At 32.4% G+C, this 10,763-nt stretch overlaps 1 protein-coding gene across 1 annotated transcript; it reads right to left on the reverse strand.

Moving 5' to 3' along the window:
- Positions 1-570: 570 nt before the first annotated feature.
- LOC127714207 (nocturnin-like) lies at positions 571-7,504 on the reverse strand. Its single transcript, XM_052220234.1, has 2 exons — positions 7,047-7,504; positions 571-5,887 (listed from the first exon to the last, which is right to left on the reverse strand). Exons 1-2 carry the CDS (start codon positions 7,198-7,200, stop codon positions 5,058-5,060), a joined length of 984 nt encoding a protein of 327 aa, XP_052076194.1. The 5' UTR covers positions 7,201-7,504; the 3' UTR covers positions 571-5,057.
- Between the last annotated feature and the right edge of the window lie 3,259 nt (positions 7,505-10,763).

The raw sequence follows: 10,763 nt of genomic DNA on the forward strand, positions 1-10,763 counted from the left end.
AAATGCAATTTTGTTTTATTGAACTTATTGTACTTATCCTCAATTATGAATATCTATTTTAGATTTGGTCATGGTAGCATGAAAACTCATTTTGCGTTTGCTCACAGATGGTACCCCTGCTTTCAGTATTTGGTTAACAGGAAGTTGTTTTTGTAACAGACTGACAGAATGACAAACAGAGACAGATACACGTAAACAAGTATACCCCTCTCCTAATGGGAATAATTAATGTATCATGTTTACTGAAATAAGGTCAGAATATATTACTTTCTCTCCTGAAATCTTTTCCATTTTTTTTTTTTTTTATATGTAAAACTTTATTTTCAACAATTTGCAAGGTAAACTAAACATTTCCCAGTCCTCCCAAAAGGCAAAAGAGGAAATTGATATACAATCTAGACCTATTACTTTCTGACATTTGTGCCTTACTGTTGGTCATATTAAACGAAGAAAAAAGAAATATTGTATTATTTAAACCTCAAATTATATGTTCGTTAAATGGTGCATGTTTGTTATTGTTGATTATTGTTTGACTGTAAGCATACAAAGGGGAATAACTCAAACTCAATATTTTGTTGAAAACTGTGTTCATTTTTATTCAATAGTATATAAAATGGATAGATACAGCATTTAAATCATTTACAGGATAATTAAAAAAAAACTTCTATACAAAAACAATAAACAACAAAGTCAACAACTATTTTACATAAATAATAAAATGCTCCGCAGGGCGCAGCTTGATACGACCGCAGAGGTCGAACCCTGAACAGTTGGGGGAAGTATGGACACAACATTCAAGCTTGATACAGCTTTGGATTTGGATTGTGATTAAATATTTGACACAGCATAGGTTTCTAACACAGATTGAATGTGGTCTAAGAACTTAAAAATTTTAAATTGGACATTCACCTTTTATGGTCCAATATCCAAAATCTAAATACATGGTTAGATTCAGCATATCAAAGAACCCCAAGAATTCAATTTTTGATGAAATCAAACAAAGTTTAATTTTGGACCCTTTTGACCTCAATGTGGACAAAGTTGATAACGGGGCCCAAAAATCAAAAATCTAAATACATGGTTAGATTCAGCATATCAAAGAACCCCATATATTCAATTTTTGTTGAAATCAAACAAAGTTTAATTTTGGACCCCGATTTGGACCAACTTGAAAACTGGGCCCATAATCAAAAATCTAAATACATGTTTAGATTCAGCATATCAAAGAACCCTAAGAATTCAATTTTTGTTAAAATCAAACTAAGTTTAATTTTGGACCCTTTGGACCTTAATGTAGACCAATTTGAAAACGGAACCAAAAATTAAGAATCTAAATACACGGTTAGATTCGGCATATCAAAGAACCCCAATAATTCAATTTTTGATGAAATCAAACAAAGTTTAATTTTGGACCCTTTTGACCTCAATGTGGACAAAGTTGATAACGGGGCCCAAAAATCAAAAATCTAAATACATGGTTAGATTCAGCATATCAAAGAACCCCATATATTCAATTTTTGTTGAAATCAAACAAAGTTTAATTCTGGACCCCGATTTGGACCAACTTGAAAACTGGGCCCATAATCAAAAATCTAAATACATGTTTAGATTCAGCATATCAAAGAACCCTAGGATTCAATTTTTGTAAAAATCAAACTAAGTTTAATTTTGGACCCTTTGGACCTTAATGTAGACCAATTTGAAAACGGAACCAAAATTTAAGAATCTAAATACACAGTTAGATTCGGCATATCAAAGAACCCCAATAATTCAATTTTTGATGAAATCAAACAAAGTTTAATTTTGGACCCTTTGGACCTCAATGTGGACCAATTTAAAAACGGGGCCCAAAATCCAAAAACTAAATACACGGTTAGATTCAGCATATTAAAGAACCCCATGAAATCAAGAATAAAACCCCATTGAAATTGGTCAAGAAATAAGCAATTTATAGGAAGTATCTTCTTTTGCACAATCCTGTGCTATTAAATATTTCTTGCTATTGCGCAATACTGTACAATTGACAATTTCTTGCTATTGCGCAATATTGTGCTATTGGATATTTCTTGCTATTGCGCAATACTGTGCAATTGAAGATTTCTTGCTATTGCGCAATACTGTGCAATTGAAGATTTCTTGCTATTGTGCAATACTGTGCAATTGAAAATTTCTTGCTATTGCACAATACTTATTATATAATAATTTACACATCCTGTTTGGTGTGTATCTCCTACCATATCATTATTATTTGATTTTAAATATAAATCAGAAATAACCAACTTAAAATGGAAAATTTTAAAAGGAACAAAAAAGGAAAAAAAGAAAAAAAAGGAAAAAAAAATAAATCCCCCCCAAAATTTTTTGAACCCCCATTATGATTCATCACCCCCAAACTCAACCCCAGCCTTCCCTTTGTGGTATGGTACCTTGCAGTACAATTTCAGAGAGATCCATACACTTGAACACAAGTTATTGTCTGGAAACTAGAAAAAAATGTGTTTTTTGGCCCCTTTTTGGCCCCAAATTCCTAAACGTTTAGGGCAATTACCCCCAAACTCAAACCCAGCTTTCCCTTTGTGATATGGAACCTTGTAGTACAATTTCAGAAAGATCCATACACTTACACACAAGTTATTGTCATGAAACTAGAAAAATGCTTGTTTTTTGCCCCTTTTTTGGCCCCTAATTCCTAAAATTTGGAGGCAATTACCCCCAAAATCAATCCCAGCATTCCTTTAGTGATATGGAACCTTGTGGTACAATGTCAGAGAGATCCATACACTAACACACAAGTTATGTCTGGAAGTAACAAAAATGCTTATTTTTGGCCCCTTTTTGGCCCCTAATTCCTTTACTGTTATTACCATAACCCCCAAAATCAATCCCAACCTTCCTTTTGTGGTATTGAACCTTGTGGTAAAATTTCATAAAGATCCATTCACTTAAACTAAAGTTAGAGTGCGAAAACCAATGTGTCTTCGGACGACGCCGGACGACGCCGGACGACGACGAAGCCGACGACGCCAACGTCATACCAATATACGACCACAAAAATTTTTTTGCGGTCGTATAAAAACAATAACGCTGACAGTGATGCAAGTAAAATGAGGTTCCTAAATGGGGTACCTTGTCATAATATCCAAAACTTTATCAAGTATACAGTTATTCATGCTACATTTCATTGGTTACTAAATAATTTGATGAAAAAAGCAATAAAAGGCCTCAACTATATGTCTGTCTTAGTAATAACAAATTGAAGAACAATAAATCCTAGTTAATTCTGTACAAGGAATTGGATGAAATATTTTTCACAATTACTGGCCATGAGATTTTATTCAGAAATTGGGCATCCCCTCCCCCCTCTTGACCTGTACGTTCACCCAGTATTAGTGTAAGTATACCTTATGTGCACTCTAGCTTTCATAGTCAACCCAAGAATTTCTATGTTTTAATGCTGAAATCTATTTCAATAGAGAATGTAGAATACATTCAAATTATTATGAGTAAAATTACAGAAAAACAAATATAAGTCTGTGTGTTTTGTTTTTTTTAAAGGTAAAAATGTAAAGGTATATGAAAAACTGGAATATTCTTGTGCGAAAAAAGAAAATCTCAGGATTTTCATATGCGCTGATTGTTAAACTACGAAAAATTTAATGAAATAATTAGTGACAAGAAATTGAAGTGTATATTTGAAATGTCTGAAGAGAAATGGGAAAAATGAAAGGATGATTGATAAAAGGATGCAAAGGGGTTTAAAAAAAAACCAACACAACCCCTTCCCCTTTAACATCATTTTCTGGAAAAGTCAACAACTTTTTCATAATATTTACAATTTGGTGGCATATCTAGGTACTCCTTTATTTCCTTTTTTTAAAGAAAAAACTTATAATACTAACTTGCTGTCATATATCACAAATTACTTTTGTTATACATGAACATAACAAATACAAATATCTATAAAAAAAGTAATTGGTACCCAAACTGCCGATATTTTATTGTCAATATGAAAAAAAGTTTTCATTAACATAAAAATGGTACAAACAGATCTTTTTCCTCTATTTAAAAATAGAAAATATCATTTAGGCATTAATAAGTGTCACACAAACACAAATAATAGTATTTCTCTGTGTGTCTGTGGAATTTTATAATATCAGTAAGTAAACTATTGCACTATAGCATATAATCACGCTAAGTTTCTTTCCAGTTCCACTGTCAGATCAGTTTTCTGTCTTACAAATATATGTTACAGTAAAAACAAGGTGAATGTGTTAAAATTTACTTTTATAGTGGTTCATTTTAAATTTCTCTCTGCTTATTCATAAATCAGTGTGTTGTCACTCTAATCCACCAGCAATCACCCTGTTTGATAGTGATTCACTCAATACCAGAGCGAGTGATTTATAACACAGTCACATCCTGTGTACTCGACATACTTCAATAGTTTTATATTAGGACAAGAAGTCCTACAATACTGGACTTGAAAGGAAATTTCAAATTATACCCTTTTATTCTGAATACATGGATTTTGACATCAAACAGGCAGTAAATGTGACATAATTACAATTTTAAAATACAATAGTACACATTAAATAATGCTGCTTTTCTTCAAGCTACACTTCTCATACTTGTTTCAATACTAAAAACTTAAGAGTAAAAAATGTTTGTACATGTGCAGGGATAATAATGTAACAATCTTTTAACTGTATTTTTGAAAATAAATGTTTCCCCCAGGCAAATGGATTAAAATCATCATTAACATGTTTAAGGGAAATAACTTCTATAAGGAGTTGATGGACAATTTTCGGCTACCGGTATGTTCACCTATCTTTTAAAATTTTTTTACAGTTTTTATACGCCCCTTTACGGGATGTATTATGGTATACTATTATCCGTCCATCCGTCTGTCCATCTGTAAATAATTTAAATAACTCTTGTGATCAACTACACACTAGTATAAAGATAGAATAAGCTAAAGGTAACAAGGAGGGACTTTATGGTACATTTAATTTGGATCACATCTACTTTGTTCCAAAGAACCTATAATTTCAACAACATCAACTGGTAAGTTGTAGATCACAGACAAGAGACAAATGATCAGACGGAAACACCATTGATGGAAGTTTATTCTCCCCTAGATCTTCTCCTGTCGGAATTTCCAGTATAGCTTTTGGACGGAAATGTTTGGAGTGCCAAATATAGTCAATTGTCTTGCATGATTCTTCTCGTCCGTTTGGACTTCTCCTAGATCCGCGAAATTTCCATGTGGTGTAATCTGGCTCTGATTTTGTTTTGGAAAGATATGTATATGAACTTTGTAGACCTAACACGGAAGCTTTGAAAGCTGCATAAACTTTCTCCTTTGGATCTGCATTGAAATCGCCACACACGATAACTGGACCACTTTCAACCTTTTTTTCCAAGTAATGAAGTAAATAAGATCCCTGACTAAAACGTAGCTCTTCAAACCCTGTCTTCGCCTTAAGATGAGTGACTGCTACTGTGAAATTTGGAGCATGATCATTTCCAATGATACCAAATGTACAAATAACACAGACTTGATTTGTTTCATAACCATTGTCTTCCAACACGATGCATTTTTGTGAGATCAGTTTAATCTTATCAGTGGCATAAAAAATAGCGCATCCATCAGGTCCAGTGTGATGTTCAAAGTCTAAACATGGTGAATCGGGTTTGGGAAAGAAAATACCCTCGTAACCTACTTTGCCAAGATTTTCTTTGACAAATTCAAATTTATCAACTTCCTGTAGACAGAGTATTTGTGGACTGTATTGTAAAAGTTCTTCAATAACTCGTAAATTTCTGTTTTCCCAGTGTAATGCTTCTTTAGGACACAGAACAAAATTATCACTTCCATGACACAGAGCTGAAAAGAAAAACAAACAACTTTGTAATCAGAGTAAGGAATGAGGGTCTGGATGGGGTTTACAGAATAGAGAATAATAGGCAATTGAACCATTGTCGTGATGTCAGCCTATTCATTTACTGTGGATTCTGTTTCTAAATCTGTTGCTGAAATGGACTCACCAAATTATATTCAATTGTTTTCTTTGTGTGCCTAATTTCATTAAATTTGAATTGGTCAATTTACTGATTTCTGTTCACTAATGGAATTAATTTAAAAACTTACCTTTAAATTTTGTAATTTTTATATGCCTTCACTGGGAATCGAACCCTTCTTGAAATCTGATATGTGTGATTGACATCAACACATCGATGTAACCTCTCGGCTACCAATGGGTTGCAATTTTAAATGTGTAGTTTATATATATAAATGAACATATGATACACATCGGTACAACGGTCACACGTCTTATTTGTTGAAACAATTTTTTTCAGGTTTCTTTATCAATTGTAGTTTTCAACTAGTTCAAGTCATTGCTGATACAAATGCTTTACGTAAATGTCCTAAATATCTGGCAACAGCTGTACGCATGATAAAGCTGACAGGACTGGTAGAACAGACAGATACAGAAAGTATTTCTAAGTCCTCTGCACAGTGTTGGAAAAGGGGGAAAAAATCCAGTTTACCCCTTTGTTCTATTTTTACCTGTGACGTGCATGATTTTCATTGGATAAGAAGAAATTGAGGATTGTTTGAAGAGGACATACCAAACATCAACACTGACAAGTTTTTTAACATTCCACTTTGTGGTTTCAGGTGAGAAGATTATGACAGATTAAGACAACTGCAACCTAGTGATGGCATAAGCTCACAAAGTTTTAAAGCATTTAAATAAAATTAACATTGGTCATGTTGAAATAATGACAACTCTAGCAAATACATGTAGTTAGAAATGCTTTGAACAAACAAGAATCCTGCCGGAACTGACAAAATACGTCAACCTATCCAAGTTTTTGACACAACGGGGTTCGATTGTAATAAACATTATCTCTTAGTCTAATGCAACAGACGAATTGAAAAAATATCGTAAACCTGTATTTCCAGATCTTCATTATTGAGATGCCTCTTTTTACTCGTAACTTATTTCAAGTTTAGCCTCTTTCCCTTTATAATCACAAACCTTGGGCTAAGATGTTCCACTGCATAACTCTGATCACAGGCCCAACATTCTTATCATTATCATCACATACATGGAATTCCCTCTTCAGTCTTGGAGGTAGATTTTTCTTCTCTATTTGTGAAATTGTATCTAGGAACAACTTGCTGGCTGCCATTTTCTAACAAAAAAGAAAGGAAAAAGGGACGAAAATTAAGCGTTGGTGTATAGTTAATAACATTTCTTGATGCCAATTTTCACATCAAATTGTAATATTTTTATGTAATTCACCTCATTGGACATGGTTTAAAATAATTCATTTGGTAGCCGCTAATAAATGGTAGATACAGAATTCTTACACACCATGTACATGTAATTCAGTTAAAAATACACACTCTGTTGTATTGAGTAATTCACTGTGAATCAGGGTGGTTGCCAGGTGATTGGTGCTACCCTAGACCTTGTTTTATGACCTTCTCATGATCAGATAGTCATAAAGTATCAAATATGCAAAGAGATACATACATGTACAATGTTATCTGGGTGAATTACCTGAAATCAGCAGAATTCACTATGAATTTGCCTACAACAGTAATTTTTAACCTTTAAGGTGGTACCTAACACTACAGGGAGATAACTCTGTAAAAATCAGCTAAACGTTTTAATTACGTTGTATTGTTAAGGAAATATTAAGCTTCTCAATGATCAAAATTAGTGTTTGTCAAACTGCTATATAACCAATGAAATTTTTCTGATAAAGTGGTTGGTTCAAATTTTTTGAAATTTTTATATTTTTGTCAAAGGGTCAAAGTAAACATTTTGTCAAATTTTTATGAAAATTAAACGAGCCAAATTAATATTAGTCAAGGTGTTGGGTACCACCTTAAACACCTTGTTTCTTCTTATTATTAACTCTTTAATCTTTGATGTTTATATTAGGTATGAACATTTAAATATTTTGGTCTTGAGCATCACTGAAAAGACAATTATTATCGAAATGTGCATCTGGTGCAGTAAAATTTCTACTGTTAATGTAATTACACTTAAATAAAATCAAATGTATCACAAAATGATATATCTCACAGAAAAAAGTATTACCTTTACTTTTCATAAAGTGATTGAGTTAATAAACCAGTTTTAAAATATAGAGAAAAGCAGATGATATTTATCAAGAAAAAGTCCTAGTGAAATTCAAGAATTATATATGTTATACAAAACAAGCAAGTTTAACCCCCCCTCCCCACACACACACACATTCTTTATGTGCAGCAGTGCCTGTCATAAGTCAAGAGCCTGTTGTTCAGTAGTTATTGTTAGTTCTTGTCTGTCATATTTGTTTTTTGTAAATTGTTTTATTATAAACTAGACCATAAGTATTCTCTGTTGAATTGCTTCACATTTTTCATGTCGGGGCCTTGTACAGACGACTACATAATATATACTATATGGGTTTTTCTTATTATTTAAGACCGCACGGTGGCCAAAAGATGCTTATATCACATTTTAATTTTTACGGTGATGTTGTTTATCAAGTCCATATATTTAGATATGATTCAGGTAAACTTTTTGATCCTTTAACTAAACCTAATCTAAAAGGTTACCAATTCTTCACTGTAATTATATCTTTGAATACTGCTTTTCTTGGTATAAATATTGATTTTGTTATCAGTAAATTAAAGCCAAACTGAATACCATTTATATAAAAATATTAAACATACGTGTATTCACGGTCTTACAATTATCGCGATACTTACAAGTATCGGGACATATTGTAAGACCGTGAGTACACACATTTCAACTATACATGTTTATTTTGGCATTGCATAAGGTTATGTTTTCTCTGAATGCTAGCGACGTCTTTACACTAAATCCATTGGATGTTGATTTTTTATTGTTTGTTCTTATGTTGTACTGTTACACTACTGTCCCAGGTTAGAGGGAGGGTTTGGCAAACTTGTTTAACCCTTTACATGTCACATTCTGTATATGCCTGTCCCAAGTCAGGAGCTTGTAAATCAGTGGTTTCTGTATACATTATATAATTTTGTTTTTCATTAATTGTTTTGTACATAAATCAGGCCGTTGATTTTCTCATTTGAATTATTTAAAATTGTCTTTCATGGCCTTTTATAGCTTACTATATATATATCTCATGTATATGGTATGTGTTACTCATTGTTGAAAGCTGTGTGGTGACCTTTAGTTGTTTACTTCTTGTTTAAGGTCATTCGATCTCTGGTGGAGAGTTGTCTCAATGGCAATCATACCACATATTCTTATCGTTATATTATTTCTTCATCTGAACTCTGGTGGATACATTGTATAAATCTATTTGGCAATCGTACAATATCTCCTTATTTTTTTAAATAAAATGCTTTGCTGAGCGCAGCCTGATACGACCTGTGGTCAAACCCTGAACAGTTAGGGCAAATTTGGACACAATATTCAAGCTTGATACTATCTGAATTTGGATTGTGATCAAATTTTTGACATAATATAGGTTTCTGACACAAAATAAATGTGGTCAAAGATCTTACAAATCTAATGCGCAATACTGTGCAATTGAAGATTTCTTCTTGAAACTTTTCAAAAATTTGAAATTTTGAAAATTTTGAAAACAAAATATGAACCCTTTTAAAAAAAATTGGAACCCCCCCTTCTCCCCAAACTTTTTGAATCCCCCTTTTAGCATTAACCATCAAACTCAATTGCAGTCTTTCCTTTGTAGTATGGAACCTTTTAGTACAATTTTAGAGAGATCCATACACTTAATCACAAGTTACTGTCTGGAAACTAGAAAAAATGCTTTTTTTAACCATAAAAGCCCATTTAAATACATCATAAAAGTATTAAAATAGAAAATGACATCATAGTCATGGCTAAAATTAAAAAACCTTCATCAGCAACTTTTAATAGTAATATCTAAAAATAAAATTCCTTCATCAGCATTTAAAGTAAGTAACTTCTAAAAATAAATTGACAGCTAGGACTTTGCAACCATAAAAACCCATTTAAATACACCATAAAAGTATTAAAATAGAAAATGACATCATAATTATGCCTAAATTAAAACGCTTTCATCAGCAACATCACATAGTAATACATGTATCTAAAAATAAAATTCCTTCACATACATAATCATTGCTAAAATTAAATAATTTTTAAAATAGAAAATGACACCATAATCATGCCTAAAATTAAAAAGCCTCCATCTGCAACATAAAATAGTAATACCTAAAAATAAAATTCCTTCACATACATCATTATGGCTATAATTTAATTACCTTTATTAAACATTTTTAAAATAGTAACTTCTAAAAATAAATTGACAGCTAATCACCTAAATATAATACATTTCTTTATACATAATTTACAAGCAGTGTAAGGTAGGTAATTTGACAATATTTGTTTGAATTACCTCCCTTACACTGCTTTAAAATTATCTTTTGTACTTATGTAAATGTCCATTCATCTGGAAACCCGTGTTTTTCCCCACTTTTTGCCCCTAAATTCCTAAACAGTTTGAGCCATAACCCCCCCCCCCCCCCCCCCCCCCAAAGCAAATTCTTACCATCCCTTTGTGATATGGTAACTTGTGGTATAATTTCAGAGAGATCCATACACCATTTCACAAGTTATTGTCTGGAAAATTAGAAATATGCTTATATGGGCCCCATTTTGGCCCCTAATTCCTAAACTGCTAGGACCATAACCCCCAAAATCAATCCCAACCTTCGTTTG

The sequence above is a fragment of the Mytilus californianus genome, unplaced genomic scaffold (assembly GCF_021869535.1).
Source record: "Mytilus californianus isolate M0D057914Y unplaced genomic scaffold, xbMytCali1.0.p SCAF_9, whole genome shotgun sequence".
NCBI classification, from domain to species: Eukaryota; Metazoa; Mollusca; class Bivalvia; order Mytilida; family Mytilidae; genus Mytilus; species Mytilus californianus.

What these genes read in the sequence shown, in the direction of transcription:
- LOC127714207 (XM_052220234.1), bottom strand. Translation starts at nt 7,200, where the DNA reads ATGGCAGCCAGCAAGTTGTTCCTAGATACAATTTCACAAATAGAGAAG. An exon ending in GTGGAACATCTTAGCCCAAG is followed by an intron (nt 5,888 to 7,046) that starts GTTTGTGATTAT and finishes TTTTCTTTTCAG; the next exon opens with CTCTGTGTCATGGAAGTGAT.